The sequence below is a fragment of the Trachurus japonicus genome, chromosome 10 (assembly GCF_045865225.1).
Source record: "Trachurus japonicus isolate A0001 chromosome 10, Traja_1.0".
Classification (NCBI taxonomy): domain Eukaryota; kingdom Metazoa; phylum Chordata; class Actinopteri; order Carangiformes; family Carangidae; genus Trachurus; species Trachurus japonicus.
The window spans coordinates 18,019,452-18,037,723 of NC_140916.1; the positions used below are offsets into that span (position 1 = coordinate 18,019,452).

General features: G+C 40.4%; 1 protein-coding gene across 1 annotated transcript in view; it reads right to left on the minus strand.

Moving 5' to 3' along the window:
• Positions 1-12,564, minus strand: part of LOC146979708 (neuronal acetylcholine receptor subunit alpha-7-like) — a 37,862-nt gene extending 25,298 nt beyond the window's left edge. The window contains exon 1 of the mRNA XM_085789701.1: positions 12,319-12,564. Coding sequence (XP_085645827.1) covers positions 12,319-12,388 — 70 coding nt within the window. The 5' untranslated portion in view covers positions 12,389-12,564. The remainder of the gene's footprint in view (positions 1-12,318) is intronic.
• Between the last annotated feature and the right edge of the window lie 5,708 nt (positions 12,565-18,272).

Below are 18,272 nucleotides of genomic sequence, written 5' to 3' on the forward strand. Positions count from 1 at the left end.
TAGCTTTAATGGTTTTGTTCACCTTTTACCCTTCTCTTTCTGGCACCGGGCTGCAGCTAGATTATAATTTACCCGTTGGAAATTCAAACACGCTGCCACATGCTGTACCTATTCAGTCGACACAGTTTGAGCCAAGATGTCCCTGGTTCCTATACACCGTATTCTGTGGTCCTGCCTTAAGCATGAACAGAAGAGGCAGGTTTGTTTGTAGAGCTGAAAGTTTTGATGAATAATGAATAAATAAGCACAAGTGCTGACATCTGCATATACATCAGCAAACTGAAACACACATACATACACACGGTGGCAGGACTGTGAGGTGGTGTAGTCTTAAGGTCCAGGGTGATTAGGATGATGTGTTTGTTGGCCCGATTCTCATCAGCATTATTGATCCTCTTTTACCTAACCTTCCACACACATTTAGCACTATCCCATTTGTCCCAAAAATAAAGGGAGACAGCGACACACAAATGTGTTCTCATACACGCACATACACAGTCAGACTCTGCTGTTAATGCCCTTGGAGTCACAGATCTCACTCTCAGCAGGCGTGTCATCTCAAGTATTGCATTTGTGCACATGGAGGTGACTAGAGATTAATTACTTTTCAGACTGGTATTGGATTCTGGCTACAATGACAAACATGACATTTCAACAGCAAACTGAAGATGAGCTGCGGATAAAGGCCTGCAGTGTGAATACAGACTGTATTTTACCAAATAAAAAGGCAGAAGCTGGAAAAACAGCCTTCTTTTGCACTCAGTGACATTTTTTACACAAGCCCAGTTTTTTTATACGGCATATAAACAACCTGCCACTGATAGACTGTCAGAAATTGTGCGCAGCAGGTAACCCCCATGACAGCATAATGACTCCCACATGTAAGAAAAAAACACAACAGAAAAAGAGAGAGAAGAAAAGAGAAGAAAGATCGAAGAGAGACATGTAATGTGGGTGAGAAACTAGGAGAGATCATTACAGCAAAGGAGGAGAGCTCTACAGATCTGTAAAGCTGTGAAAGAGAAAGGAGAGGAGTGTGCCTTTGGCCCAGCACGGTGCTGATTGGCCCATTAAGGCTGTAATGAGGAGAGTTATGGCAGAACTGAGGTCAGAGACAGACGAGCTGCAAGAAGCTGCTCGGCACAGCAGAAACCTTTTCACTGCTCCTTAGGAGCCACACAGACTCTGATTAATAGACCAGACTGGATCCTTTCAATCTATGCATCCATCTGTCCAGGTTCCACATCTTCAGGTGGAAGTTGGACTCACGGATCCCACAGACACTGATTTAGACGCATTTTTACGCCTCATTCTTCATCTGTCTCTTGCTCTGTAAACACTTTTGAATGGACATCCCAGCAAGTGCATTAATAGCTGATGTTCTGCAAAAACAAAAACAGAATCTCAATAATTCAACACAAAGCTCTACAATCCGTCTATCCATGCACAACAAGTTTTACAGACACACGAGCACACATTTAAATACAGCTTCATCTACAGTGGAGCTATTATCTTGTCCACCCCCCACTTCCATCTCTCCTGTGTTTTATTACAGTGTAATGTGAACAGAGGTCCAAAGAGACGTAACTGAACTAATGAAGTCAGTGAAGAAGAATTGTAGGCTCAGACTCCATTGCTGTTTGTCTCATAAAACACACACGTTCACATTGAATTAAGAAATGAAATAAACTGAACCACTGTGCCAACAACTTCAATTTGAAAACAAACTGTGTGTAGTAGGATAAAACGATAGGATATAGATCCATGCATTGTTTTGTCTTTGTTTTTTCTATTTGTGTATTTATTCTTTAATTACCTCGCTGATAAAGCTGATACGAGAAACTGGCATCCAGCATCAAACAAACTTCAGCAGAAGAAGAGTGTGAGAAACATAGATAGGGGGAGTGGGGGGAGGGGTCTGTTCTGCACCCCTGTCCTTTTATTTAGAAAGCATGATGGAGTTGCTGAGGTCAAAAGCAAATCAATTATCAATGGCAGGCCTATTTTATGCTCATGTTAAAGCAGAAGTAAGCGATCCGGTCGTTTTCGCTAATGCTGCGTTCGAGGCAGGCTTTTGAAATCGTAAATTACAGCTTCAAGTCACAACTTACGACTTTGTAGCGTTCCAGGCAACCCACTCGTGTTTTTTCGACCTGTTTTACCTGTGAAAGTCACTATAACGGCCACTCGTAACTTCCGACCCGTGAACTCGTACCAGATCAAACTGATACAACTTCACAGGACGGAAAAACACGAGTCTACGAGTTTCCTTGAACGCACCATAACAGTCCTCGTCCCTACGTCGCCACATTCACGGCGTTCCTTGGCTGCACACACAGCCCTGCATGCCGTTCTCTCTCCTCATTGGATAAAAACTGTAGGATACGATAAATGTTTTCTCCTCGGCTCAGAGCAGAGCAGAGGGACTGACAGACCCGTGTTTCGGTCCAAACACTCTATGTAAGTGATTGCTGTCGGAAGATATAACTATTAAAGACTTATATTAACACAAATATATCACTTACTTCTGCTTTAACTTTAAAACAAATATATATATTTCGTTTTAGCTAGATTTGTGTCATTTATGCTCTCGTTACAATAAAAGGTATGTGTAACACAAATCGCAAGAAAGAACATCAAATTAATGCTGATTTTTGGATGAAGACAAATTTACATAATTAAACATGTAAAATGGACTTCCAAAGAATAATATTAGAAAAAAAGAAAAAAAAAACCTTTGTCAGAGCTGCCCCTCCACCTTTGACCTGCATGGTGACCTTTTCACACCAAATTAGAGCACAGAACTATATTCTCCAAAAGATGTCACTTTAACTGGTCTGACCTTTTTGTGTCTGTCATATGAACTAATGCACAACCTTTGCTATTAACCTTGCTAAGGAGAAGAAAATGAGCGCAGCCTCCTACGTTCATCAATTGTGTGTGTGTACTTGCTAAACACAGCCATCCCAATGATAAGCAACTAAGGTAGATCAATACTGCATATAACAGCATGTGGGTCATTATAGAAAATGTCAGGGGTCACCACTGTGCCCTGTTCAGGTCTAAGAGAAGGTCACTGATTAGTGGCATTATCCAAATAATCAATTGTCAGTAAGGCACATATTACAAAAGGTTAAAGCTTAAAGCGGAAGTAAGCGATCCGGTCGTTTTGGCTAACTTCTTGTCAGCCGATGGAGTTAGCAGTCCCCGCCCTCGTCCCTACGTCACCACATGCATCCCTTGGCTGCACACACAGAGAGGACTGCCCCTTTATGCCGTTCTCTCTCCTCATTGGATAAAGGTTGTAGGATACAAGGAAAGTTTTCTCCTCGGCTTACAGCAGAGCAGAGTGACTGACAGACCCGTGTTTCAGACCAAACACTCTATATAAGTGATTGCTGTCGGAAGATAGAACTATTTAAGACTTATATTAACACAAATATTCCGCTTACTTCTGCTTTAAGTATTTAAAGGATATGAAAGGAAACACACCTCTTTAACCAGGGAACCAAACTTTCAATCAAAATGTTACTGAGTGTCAACCCCACTGCTCAGTCCTTAGCAGCTGATTTACTGTTGATATGACTGAAAAGAGCTGTGATAAAAATGGTTAGGATTTTGAGGTTAAGGTTACAAATTTCAAATCTATCATCATTTTGCTGTCATTTGTTGTGTGTTGTAAAGGGGAAATTTATAACTTCAAATTATTATCTCAAAACCACTCAGACCGATAGAGTCTTATAATTTCAAGGTAACAATGTATCATAGGATTTTGAGACATATTTTTTAAATAATATCCTCTGATCAAAACACACACATTTAAACGTGACTGTTGCCTTTCTTTTCTCATTTGCATAACAAACGTAGAGGAAACGGGTAACACTGTGTCTTTGACGCCGCTTCAGTGTGAGTTAAAACCCTGTACACTGATGTGTGCATGTTAACCTAGCCTCACTAACACAGCACACTGAAGTTACCCCTGAGCTCAAGGATGTCTGCATAAAGAATTAGTTCTAGTTTAATAAGCAGAGTCAGACTGCTTCTGGGCACCTCTGGGACCCAGAGGGCCTCAGCACCCAAGGGGACCTTTTATTTCAGCTCGGCAGCATCCCTAAAAATATTAATACATTTCACACATTCACATGGTCTCCTTAGAGACAAAGACAATTTTCTATTTGTGTGATTCCTCAACATCAACATTTATTAGAAGAATATTGGACGCGAGAGCTTTCTTGCAGATGATTGTGAGAGAGAATCAAGAGGAGATGAAAAATGTGAGACACAAAGAGATGTAAATTTGGTCCGTACATATTTATGCATTACGCTTTGTACCCTGGTGGTAAGACAACTCTTCCAAGAATGTGTCACCCTGCCTTTTAGTCTGTATATACTGGGACAGGCTCCAGCCCCTGATTTAAAGTTTTATTCATTCAAATACTGAGGACATAAATAATATTGTGGGTGTTTTTGGAGTGGGACACACTATTTTGTATTGGGATTAGAAGGAACACTTAAGAACTGACAACATCAAGACAGGGGGTGGTTTGACAAACTGACACAACAGCTAGTACTGAGTCAGAACAGGACAGCTGCAACCACGCATCTGTTAGAATAAAAATGATAAATCATTTTGCTTAGCGTCAGCAAAAAAGGAATAATTTCCATAATATGGCCAAGGTAAGAAGAAAATCAGATTTTAAACACATGGGAGCTTTGCAAATGTGACTAATAGGAGGAGCAGCCTGCTGAGGACTGGTACAGTACTCTGACTGATCTGTCCCACTACTGACCCAGTGTGTTACAGTAAAAATCACATTGCAAATGGCTACATTTTAGTGTGTTCTTGTACAGGATATATTGGCTTGTGCGTTAGTACACTCAGTTCTGTGTTTGCACATGTAACCTTTCATGCTCTCAGGGAACAATGCCAACTCAACAGATGAGCACCAAAACACACTTGACAGCTTAACACTCTTTAATATTTTGTATTCTGTCCACAAGAAGAGAGGCCAGCTCAAAGTTCAACCTGCACATCTGAATTTACAAATAAAAAAAACGTATACTGCAGCGTTGTGATTTATTTTACATTATAGGCTACATTTCATTATGTCACATGATGCAGCGAATACAATCCTATCCTATACTGTCTCAGTTACAGTCCTATGGTTGCTTCAGGCACTGGCTAAATTTCACAGATTTTGGGAAATGATCTAAAAGATAAAAAGGGCAGGTGGATGGAAGGATGGATGGATGGATGGATGGATGGATGGATGGATGGATGGATGGATGGATGGATGGATGGATGGACCGACTAGTACCTGGAGAGAAGAGATGTGCAAATTTTACAAATTCAAAATGCAGTAAAACTGCAGGTCCCAGCATAGTTTTAAATGTCAAATGTAAATGTGGGTATAAGGGAAAACCAGAAGCATATTCTACCCGTCTTTCCTCCCACACGTCCTCTAATCTAATGTCTTTACACCATCTTTTATTTCTCTTTTGAAAGCAATTCCAATTTTTGCAACACGCCTTTTCAAGGCTATTTCACTGTACATTTTTCATTCTTTCAATGTACCCCTCTCTGTCTATCAATGTCTTTATCCCTTTACAAGCCTTTCCAAATCTTGTGATGTCCCCTCCTTTGATCCATCTCGCTTTCTATGCCTTTCTCTTGTTACCTCTAGTCCTCCTTTTCTCTTTCAGTCCCGAATTTACTTCAATGAGCATATTCTACAGCCAGTTATGTTGTTAGGAAATAAACAAAAAACTTGAAAACACATAGTCATTTCAACATCATCATCACTTAGTTCAGCTCATCTGCAAAGTAATGGTTGGATTTTAATAGAAAGTCACTTCTAGTGGAGGGAAAATAAGCCAACTCTTTACACTGTGGAGCCAAAAATACAGGTTGTTGATCTAAAAATGCAAGTATGGTGCAAACGCACCCGAGTACATTACTATTCTTATTTCTTTTTTTTGCCCTGTTCCTGTCACACAGTCTCTCACACACTCATTACAGTAACATATACAGAGAAATTCAGCTAGGCGATTCTGTCCCATCGGAATATTTTTTTACTGGGTCAATGCGCTCAGATGAGGCCTCCAACACAATCATCAGACACAGGCTATCCAAATACAGATGGCCGGAGGGACGTATTCTCCCTCCCTTCTCTTTCTTACTCGCTCACACACACATCCACAAACACACACACATACACACACTGTTACCTGGAGAGAGATAGTCATAGACATTCACCCAAACATAAAAACAAACAGCAATGCTACTTCTTACGTCAAGGTGTTTTAGTGCCCCCGATGAGTCCAGCTAAAATGATCCAGGCTGAGTCTCTGTCCAAACACGGATCGCTGCATGTGATGGCAAATGTGGAGGTGTTTAAACAGGAAGAACACAACAAAGCTGGTGACAAAAAGATCATGAAGATAGGAACTTGGGTACTAAGATTTAAAAACAATATTCACATCATTTATCTTCGAGTTCACCACTTCATATCGGGATTTTGCATATGTACTTTTAAAATTAATCATACAGATGGTGCCACTAGCTGCTATATTTAGACATTAAATTTAAAAAGTTAAACTGCTACCACCCACTGACAGTTGTTACACAGTGTACCCACTAATTGCAGCTGTTGGTGCCAGCCCTGGGTTTTCTGAGCAGCCTTGGAGAGCTTGGCACGGCGGCACATGTAATAGTTCTTCACCAGACTAGAACAACAACCATCATCACCAACAGCGGTACAACCGTGTGGAGCCACAGTCCATCCACAGGAAGAGAGACCTGGCTGCAGGCAGGGAAACACTGAGCTGCTGGACCAGTCAGGGTTAGCTGTTAAAGGGATAGTTCAACATTTTGGCAAATTGGCCCCCATTGCCATAATCGTTATAGTCATAGCAGTGTCTGTTACCTTTAGTGTAGTGTAAGCTAGTTTTAGAATGGCAGAGCAGAGCGGCAGGTTGCTCAGAGCTACACTATGGAGGCTAATGGAATTTCTTGGTTTTCCTCTTCAAACTCATCAAATACACAATCCAACAACTCCAAAACGCTTCCGTGGACAAGTTGTGACCTGCACATTCACGACACTATGAGATAATAATGGAACGTTATTAAACAGAGCCGTTTTCGAGGTAAATACAGAGACTGCTTGCTGAAAAACTATCCCTGAATGCAACGTGCATAAGCGGTTTTGCATGAATTTACCTCTGAATTTACAACTCTGTCTCATAAAGTTCCATTATTATCTCATAGCGTGGTGAATGTGCAGGTCACAACTTGTCCACCAGAGCGTTTTGGAGTTGTTGGATTGTGTATTTGATGAGTTTGATGAGAGAAACCAAGAAATTCCATTAGCCTCCGTAGCGTAGGTCTGAGCAGCTTGCCGCTCCGCTCCACCGTCCTAAAAATAGCTTACACCTACAAATAAAAGTAACGAACCTACTGCTATGACTATAGCGATTATGGCAATGGGCCAATTTGCCAAAATGTTGAACTACCCCTCTAAGCGACTAAAGACTTACATATAGCGCCTCATGAATAACCAACAGTGCTGTCCAGATGAATACTCCATATGAACTAAGCAAAAAAGTGTGATCGGATGGGACAGTTTCTAAACAGAACAGCATTTTGGGCTAATTATAGTGACGAGTAGAGAAGCAGATGAAAGAAGCATCAAAGCAAGAGCAAGCGATATAAATTATAACTTCCAGTCGGCCCTTTCATGATAATATCAGAGCATTAACAAGATTCTGATCATGTTTCAGATAACAAGTCGTGATATTACCCAAAAAGATTGTTGTTGTTTTGTTTTTTTTGGCCAGTTCACCCTGCTCCCTCCTTAGCTTAACATTACACGTAAACAGCAAGTTTTCTTTTGTGGCTTGTCCGTAAAAAAGGACATAAAATGCTGACGTAAAAATCGCACTAATGTGAAACCAACCCCTCATTACTTAGAGTAATCTTATTTCACACTGTGGTAAACATGCTTGCTAAATCTCAACAATTGAAACAAAAAGCCCAGTCTATTATCCAGTCTGGAACATAACAGGGGCTCTGATCCCAGAATGCTCTGGGACTTCGGGACCACAGTTAAAAACCTGAAGGGGAACAGAGCTGCACAAAGAAACCGCTGACAGGCCGCCACTTCCAGAGGGCCAGGACAGTCAACACCACGGCAAATGCTAAACATCCACGGTCTTTCTGATGCAAATATTGTAGTGTACTAATGTGTGTTGGTGCGTGCATGGAGGGAAACTGGAGAAAAATAAATACCGCTGAGACCGACAGTGAACAGATGAAATAAAATTAGCAGCAGATAAAACTTAGAAACACTTTGGTAAATCACACACTGACACTGCTGAAATTTCACTGGCCAGAATCCGTCTTGCAGATAACAAGCAACTTTTTTATAGATTCAGTCACTGTAGATGAGGGGATGACCTCACTCTGGTGTGCCAATGAGTCCCTGCCAAATATTTCCTCTCCCAAACCAGTGAATGGGCGCCCAACTCAACAAAAGCCATGTGCTGTCTTTTAGATTAAAGCCGACCTTGACAAATGTTTTTTAACAGTCTGTGAGGAAATAACAGGGTCCTTGATGCAACAAATGTATTCTGTGTATTCATGTGTTGGTAGAAAGTTTAATGTTTTATATTTGTGTCTGCAAAATGATAGGAGACTATAGAGGATATTTGTATTTGCGTTTTGTCTTCACACAGGTTTGCTTCACAAAGTAATCCAGTATGCATTGATTTGAATTAAGGTCACGTCTACTTTGGCGATGGTCTATAGCACCTCATTATTTCACTATCAATCATTTGGTAGAGGAATGAGACAGGAGAGGTCAGCAGTGAAGTATCCAGATGTTCTGCATCTTTAAACCTACATCTTAACCCAGGTGGCTAGCTTATTACCCAACCTGTTTCAATTCCAAACCACATATAGCAAGACAGGGAGAGGAGGAGAAACAGGGAGAGAGAGAGAGAGAGACCAAGGAGAGATGATGAGAGTTGGTATCAGGAGGCACAATGAAGTAAGAAACCAAAAGAAAGAGAATTAGAGCTGGATGACGGAGAAAATGAAGTGAAGCTAGGATCAAACCAGGACATCAAGGGTCCTTAAAAAGCCTAGGAAATTCTCCAAAGCAATTAAAAGAACTGGATTGGTTACATTTCATAACTTTGTATGGCTTTCTATTTATGCTTAGCCTTGATGTGACAGTAAACCCGCAAACAGAGGTTTTACATTTTGTGAGATCTTCGCAAAGAGTGTTGTGAAGTAAGAATGTGCTCTGACTTACTGGTTGTATTTTTAATGAAATTATGAAAATGAGACGGCCCCTTCTGTCAGTTCTGTTTTTGTACTTGCAGTTTGTCATGGTCATACGCATAAATGTTCCCTGGTATATTAACAGAGAACTGGACTAAATGTCGATTATGTCCCTAAATGTTTAATTATTCTGTACCTGTTACCTAATATTAAGATTAACAGCTTTCACTAGCTGCATTCGTGCTGTGCTGCTTTGTCAATTCCAGCTGCCAGAACAAAAGTGTAAGACAGGGTTTAAAATAGGACCTGTGAAATGTGCAGACACTAAACAAAAGGGATGAGAAGGACAGCGTGTCATTGACAAGATGCAATATATAAAATCTGGAATTACGAGAGGAAAAGGTGGGACGGCAGGCAGAGAAAAGGGAGGTTAAAACAGAGACAGGTGAGGGACAGTAGAGACCACAGGATAAACTTATACTGAAAAAGATCGATTTCCACCCTCAACCCTCATCACTTTCTGTAGATCACCAGTAATTGCATGTCGCTGTGACTGTGACTGTGTCTATTTGTGTGTGTTTCTCTGCAGGTAATTGAGTTTCCTTCTGCATTTAAAGTATATTTTTTTCAGCCTTTTTGCCTTTATTTGATAGTGATGACAGTAGAGATAGACAGGAAATGGGGAGGCAGAGAGAGGGGGAATGACACGCAGGAAAGGTCTGCCCGACGCTGGATTCGAACCGGGGACGCCTGCGGCGAGGACTGTAGCCTCTACATGGGGCGGCCGCTCTACCCACTGCGCCACGCACCGCCCCAGAGTTTCCTTCTGCATTTAAGAAGTACATACTCAAAGAGAATGAAGAGCAATGGATCCGTCCATTAAGGCGTTATTTCTACGATCATGTGACTACAGGGATTACAGCATATGGTGTTGTGTGTTAATGGAGTTTTGCATGGGTGGATTCATATAGCAAAGATTTATAATCTATGGTTGAGGGCTCTGAGCCCTAAAACCACTGGATGTTTAATCCTAATCCAGGAGTTAAGATCTGTGCCGTTGCAATGCTGGGTGTGTAGCTGCCACATCTATACTGTGATGCTGATTTAAGGTGTTTATATACAAACCCACAGCTTTAAACTTCTGAAATAACTAGATGGCAGCACAACCTGTTGACCGTGTGTTGTGATTAGACGAACAGCAGCGCTCGCACCACCTTCACGCATGACTGAAATGCTGAACAAGGGCATAAACAGGCCAATCTACATAAACTTCATGATTAAGGAGCATAGAGTCTGAGAAAGTGTACAGTATTGCTGACTCTGGAAAAAATTAGAAAGCAGGCAGACTGTGAAAGAGTCTGTGAGTGAGAGAGAGATTAAACAAGAGCCAGATGAAGACATCCGAGAGAGATGAGGCGCTACACTGACATCAAGCAGATATTACCGAAGCATCTGTGCCAGACAACTCCAGTTTTACCATTTCATGATTGTTTGAGTGAGGGTCAGGAAAATAATTTCACACTCCTTAATCTGTGAACCCCATTGTCTGGCTGAAGGGAGAGCAATTTATTACAAAATCATGCTTCAGTTTCAAGGAAACTAAATTATCCTGTATCTCATCCTTTGGCTATTGTCTTGCCTTTCCCTCGACAGACTAAAGCTACTTATTGTACAGTGAATGTGCACAACACCAGGCCAACAAGCAGCTGCTTCATTAATACCCATGTCCAAAGCTTCAGGGGCCTCTACTCTACTCCTCCTAGTACTCAAATGTAACATGCCATGACACAAAATTATGAAGAGATCCAAGATAGATTCATATCTGCAACATAGTACTGCATGTATCACGAAAGGTCAATATCAACAATCAAAAACTGCAGAATTTTTTGGGGAATTGTTTAAGAGGGAAAAAAAAGCTTCAGGATTTTAAGATTCAGTGCTAAATACAGCTCATGTCTTCTAACAGTGCTGTCACAGCTTCGACAGCAGAAAAGACTGATGCTAAACACCAACACTGTCCCACCATGAGACAGCAACGCTGTCCATGAAAGACTGTGGCTGCCTCCTGTCATGGGTCAGCATGTAATCCATCCTCTTTATCTCTCCCTTCAGCCTTTATTCCAGTCATTAAAGATGATGCTCCCACCCCCCATTCTCGCCTACAAGACGACTATTGACTGGATCAGTATGGAGAAGTGAGGTTGGCAGGTTCAATGGACACACACACACACACATGCACAGATAGAAAGTTTGAAGGGATATCTCCAGCAAAGCCGCTGTGTCACAAATGGGTAAGCAAACATCCCAGATGTTGTAGATGCTGCTGATGCTGATGCTGATGCTGATGCTGATGCTGATGCTGATGCTGATGATGATGATGGGATGGAGCTTAGGAGAGAATTAGAGCCATGCATGCACTTCTCATTGCACACGAGTGTGCAAACATTAATGCTCCACACACCGCACATCGCAGAGTCTATTCACACACACTCACAAATGCACACTGACATGCAAACGGTGTTTAAAAATAACCCTTAGTGTATTAAATAATAATTTAGGAACAAAACTCATGAAAAGTACAGTCAGAGTGAAGAAACAAGTGATTTTTGTTTTCCTGATTCATACCACTGTCGTTCAATATAACATCTATGACTGTGAAGCAAATTTCTCATTCATTCCTTAGGTGGCTATTCTTCATAACTTGGAATTAAATATTAGAAGTTTGATGTGACTTCAAAAGGCAACTGGGTTTCATCTAAATCAATACAAAACGCCAGCAATCGATTTAATTCAGATATTATCAACAGTTTATAATGTCAAAAAACAAACAAGTTGCCAAAATGTTAGACTTCACCTAAGCTCAATAGCTCACTAGTCCTTTCAAGGATAAGAGATGAAAGATGGTTTAAAATCTAAATTCTTATAGCCACCATTCATCCACATACCAAGCACTCAAGGAAAAAAAATGTTTAAAAAAACACACAAGGGTAAAAAAACAAAAGTTAAACTAAATAGCGACTTTATCACAAACCTACCTCTGAAAAGCATGGCCATCCAAATATAAAACCCAAGCGAACATGGTCCCCAAAACTTGTGGCACCGCATCCTGGCAGCGCTCAGTGGACTGGACTCCGCCGGCCCCCGGCAGCGCGATCTCAGCGTCGGCTACACAGGTGAACTGCTCCGGCTCCGCGGTGGTGTGAACATGAGGCTGGAGGAGGAGACACAGAGGAGGGAGACACGCACACTGTGTGAGATAAAAAGACTGACAGACCGGAGTGAGTGTGGAGTTCAGGTTGGCGCGCTCACGCCGCTTCAGAAACACATTCCCTCACAACACAGCGCAGCGCCGCTGACACGGGGGCGCGCGTCCTGGCTCGAGATGTCCAGAAATGACTTCTACAGGTAGGCTATGACATGATGATACACTTTTATCCCAGCCTCACGGCCCATATATAAAAAAAAACACACAAGACAAAGATTTAACAAAACATAACAAAAAACTAAACAAAAAGACAATTCAAACAAACAATTACTTAGAAGGCATTTATAGCTATACCAGTGCTTCCACAGTGTAGTGGCACTGTAGCTACCCAATTACCAAAGCAATTGCATTGTCAGAATCATTTAAACGGCAGATGAACTTATACGTTTCTCAGGACAGTTTGAAGTATTAACTCGTGCAGAAACAAACAATTCACTAGCACTGGCACTACAAGCAAGTTGTAGCTAACTGTTACTATGGTCACGTTTCAGATCCCCAGATCCATATCCAACAAATTGCCACTCAGCGGTTACATCGTCCATTAGCCTATAGCCTAGTGTTGTTGCAGTGTCCCTTTTGAATTTATACAAAATGTTGCGTGATTTCCCAAATTATCTTATGACTCCTGCTAAACAAAGCCTAGGCCTATAGCTTAACGTTACATTTTATACATGTGCGATTTAAATCCTTAATTGTTACTATTTTAAGCTTTAACTAATTGATTTTTGTAGATTCCATGTGGAATATTAATGTTGTAGGCTAACAAATTAGAATAGAGTCTATTTTTGAGCTGTACTAACTTTATAATTGCTCACCTGCATTTTCTAGGAACAGGTAGCGGTGGGAGCCTGTGACGTAAATAGCGTGCGTCTGATGTGAGAAGAAGATCTCCCCTGTCATGTCTGCGTGAAGTTACCAAAGCTCATCACTACACGAGGAAACACAGGTAAAAGTTTGTCAGGCCATATCCATAGGCAAAAGAAACGATTTCTAGCACCTCACTAATTATCTCAAAACATCTTGTTTGTTTATTCTGTACAAAAATTCCAGATATGGCTGTTTTTTATAGTCACTGTGTTCCAGTAAGAAATTGTCTGGTTTATAACCCTGAGTTGAGCTGCCAATGGCTGTTTTTACACCTCTGTTTCTGTTACATAGCAAAGAAACAAGATAGAAGGTGTTAATTAGTGAGCTTAGTCATAGATAACCAGCTCCTTAATTGCTGTAGCTTCTAAAGAGTGGTGGCCTCTCATCCAATTGGCTTAAGGAACATTTTAAGAAAGATTCCTAAAATGCCTAATTTCACATCTGTTTGAAAACACAGAACATAGAAATGATTATGTGGCCATTTACAGTACGTGGATATCCTGAAGCCTATGAGCATATAAAGCAACCAGAGTTTTTATGTGACTCAGATTTACCACTAAAATAACCGATCATGTTTATTTTGTAAAGCTGCTCTGACTAAATGTATATGTGCATGTGTGTGTATATAGTTTTTATTTTGTTTGTTTTTTTACAAAGCCTCTAATTTCAGTACGGTCACCCAAACCACTGCAGTACCCTCCGCTCTCAGGAGCTTTTTAGTACAGTTTAACTCATTGTCTCACTGTTGCTGGCACAACTGTACTTTGTTGGGTGACTATTATTGCTTTCATCAGTGTTGTTCAGCTCAAAAGATCTCTGCTCAGATAATAACTAGCTGGTGAAGTAGTAGAGCTTTAACACCAAAGCAGATAAAAAGGAGAGTGAATATTGAACTTAAATCCATCATGTAAGATTCAATAAGGAATTGCTTGCTAACACATGTGCCATACCAACTTTATGAATTGATGATATGTCAATATTGTCTAAGGCTTGTTGGCTGCCCCTCAAGAGGAAAAAAAATCATTTAGTCAAAATCAATCAGTGCCATGGAGTCATAGTGGAGTCACCAATACAAGAAAGACACTCATCACTCATGATGTCACTTGTTTCCCTCTGTGGCCTGGTGTTTGAAGTAGGCACAGATCACCACCCAGCTCTCTTTCTCCTACAGTGGTAGTCCTTCATTTATGAATGTGATGTGTGTCACACTGCAATTTCCCACTCCGTCGAGTTACAAAGAGGTTCATCAACTGCATTTTTGTCGTATTTGTCCCGTTTTTGTGCCAGCCGGGCTCATAATCAAATGACCTATTTATTCCAGTCCATAAATAATTTCAATTGGAAATAGGATCCGACAGGCGATTGGGGGGGACACTGCACATTTCTCTAAATGCTCTCGCCGCTTGGCTGCTATTCTCTTCCTCTCTCTAACTCTCCCTCTCTTTTCTTAATGCAACAGGGGCGTATCATCTAAGACGTAGTCCTGTGCCAGTGGTATTAGGCCAGCTCTTGCTATTTTTCATACCCCACGTGTCTGCATCTCGTGGAACTCCATCAGAGGAGCTTTATGCTGTTGGAAGTGATTTGGTACAGAATCCCATATCTGTGTGAGCTGTAGGTGGGCCGACAGCCGCAGTGGGCTCAGTGAAACCACAACTTTTATCCGTGTACTTGCTCTCACTACATTTCTAGTCAGCAAAAAGGCAGTGACATTAAACTATTCCTGATTTTGCCAGGGACCCATTTCTAAAAACAACTGCACGCCACTCAGCCAATTGCAAACTAGTAGGTAAAACTTTGGTGTATCTTTACAGATGTTTAATGAAGAGCTGTCTTGTATTGCAGCAAGACAATAACATTAGTGACACCAGAATTTGTGTAATTTTCCCTCCATATAATTTCACACAACATACTCACCGGAGAACATAGAAAAAACTGCTCAAAGATGTGACAAAAATCATTGTATTGTTCATGAACAATGACGTCAATCTAATCAACTTTGATCTTGAAGCTCATGGTTACAAGCGACAGATTGGTTTTGTAGTTTATGACAAAAGACAACACTGTCAGATCGATATCAAAACTGACAAAACGGCTTTGAAGAACAAAAGTATGATAGTATCATAAAGTCTGAAGATGGATCACATGTATTTGTCTGTTTGAAATACCTTAAAATTCTTATTGGATGTACATATTTATCAACATTTTTTCCTGAGTTTACACAGCAAGTCTGTGAATCTACATCATAAAATATATATTTTTTCTTTCCATGCGTTGCATCCTTTTGCACTTTCTTATTTTACCTCTTGAGGGGGGAGGGGTTGCAAACACTAATACATGCTGTCTCGCAGACTGCACAAACACACACACACACACACCAAACAACAGAAAACCCCATCTCTCTCCTCAAAAGGCAGAAACTCGCCATCAGCAGTGTGCCAACAGCTAGGACTCTGGGCTCTTTTTTAAAACAAAGACACAGAGATTTACTTAAAACTCAGCCCTCAATACTTTTTAAAAACAGAATTGACAATTATCAGGTAAAACAACAGATGGAAGCAAAACCATAGAGGAGTGGCACCCTGCTTGTCAAACACAGTATTTATTTAAACATCGAAGATCAGAGAGGAAGTGTGATACTTGTAGATTTAGTTAATGTTTCTAAGTCACGGGCTGTTGAGCTTGTGCAGAGTTTGAGCTTCTCAATACTGACAGAAGGAATCTGCATCATGGTTTGGCATTTTTAAACACACAGATCCACTGATAGGATATGAACAATAGCAGAGAGGAAAGACCATGCATGGAAGAGAGTGCAGCGGCCGCCCAGAGGGAGCTGTTAATTCTCTATCTTTTATAAATGAGAGGTGTTCTGCTAATGGACTCAAATGTTGTGCTGTTACCGTGACGTCGCTTCTCTCCCTCTCATCTCTTTGTCTGTTTTTTCTCCTTTTATTTCCTACAACTTAAAACAATTATATGGAATAACAGAGACAGAGCTACATTGTTCCACTCATACGTATGTGGGTGTATGACTGAATTCAGCGATAATGATGTGTGAAGTGACAGATGTTTCCTTATCTCAGTTGACACACACGGTTCAAAAATGTGTATTAAAGTTTCAGTCCCATATTTTGTTAAACATCTTTTCCCTGTTTCTAAATGAAATATTTGAATTATTTGCCCGTCCCAGCAGGGTGCATACGTGTGCATGTGTATGTGTGTGAGTGTGTGTGTGATAGAATGGGGTCAGATGAGTTTTAGTTTTTGTCTGAGTCGCTACCTTTGATGTGTGGAAGATGCAAAATAGCTTTTGCTGTGACAGAGAGCAAACGGGTCCCAGAGCTAACCAAGGTGTGTGTGTTTAAATGTGCATATAGCTATGAGTCTGCATTTCTGTGTGTAATTTGTGCTTCCATAATTGTTATTCGGCATCTTTTCATTAATAAGTCCATGTGACAGCTTTTGTCAATTATGATTATATGTTATATGATTTTTTTTAGGTGTGTGTGTGTCTACTCGATGAAGTGCATCATGGTCCTCCTAAAGCAGCTCCCCCTCTGTTGTTGTCCTGCTGCCAGCCAGCCGTTTGTCTCAGTTACACTGCACAGGTGGTGACTCAGTTTATTATTGGAAGTGAAAAAAGGTCAGACCTCTCACACACACTTAGGAGCTCACTGTGGGAAAAGGTCAGCACTGAGGGAGAGAAGAAGTCTAGGAAATAAACAAAACAAACAAAAAGTTACACAGAGTTGTATGCTGCGTGCGAGGATCAAAGAAAAGTTACATCTTCAAAGAAGTGTCCATACAATTACATGCACAGAAATATTATCATACATTTATATAGCCTACACATACAGTACAAAGACATACTTAAGTGCATAAATAGAAAATGAGTGAATTATTTATGTTTTTTTTATTCTGTCATTGTGCTTGTGCATTAACCCTCACTGTACAGTAGCTGCTAGACGGTCATTTTCCTGTCGCTTCATTAGTGTTTGAGTGAAAGTGTAAATATTACATCACATAAAGAATTTCACAGGAAATCTCCTCATGTAATGCAGCACCTTAAAAAAGTAGACACTTTAAATTAATTCTCTCGGGACCTGCTTTGAAATTTTCAGGTCGCAGTAAGACTTTCTTGACTCAAAAAAACAGGATTTATAAATTCCCTAATTTCCCTAAGGTAAAGTTCCACTGTGCATATTTTCCTTTCATTAAATTCATCACACGTGTAAGATTTCATATCTTGAGTTTTTGACACTTTGATTACTGACTTGAGGTCAACAATTTGGTGGTTGTGGTGTGTTCTGTGCTGAATCCAGTGACGCAGCTTCCAATAAAAAAAACTAAACTAAACATACAGTTTCATACAATTATGTTGCACATGAGGTAAATCCCGTTGCAGAAACTGTTAACTGTCTGTCAGCAAAACTGAGGTTAGGTCACCACCCAGTGGAAGAAATGTTAATGTGCACAAATTGAAAGCATTTAAATAACACTTGTATTACAATATAATACTTCCATGACCACAAAAAATATAAATTAATCTATAAATTGCAGTGTGTACTCTTACCTACAGGTATATCGCAGGATTAAATTGTTTAAAAAATGTAATGTGAGGCAGGCACCATGAAAACTCCATGTACAACTTTATGAAAAATAATAATAGTAAGCAATAAGTTAACAATAGTAGGAATACAAACAAAAACAATGTAACAAAATATATAAAGGCACAAGTTGCCCACTAAACTTGATCTTCAAGACTCCTTATTGATTTTATGAATAAAACCAGTCAAGAAACATGTTTACTGGAAAGAAAAACAGAGAGTTAGGTTTGCTAAAATCTGCACTGAGTTT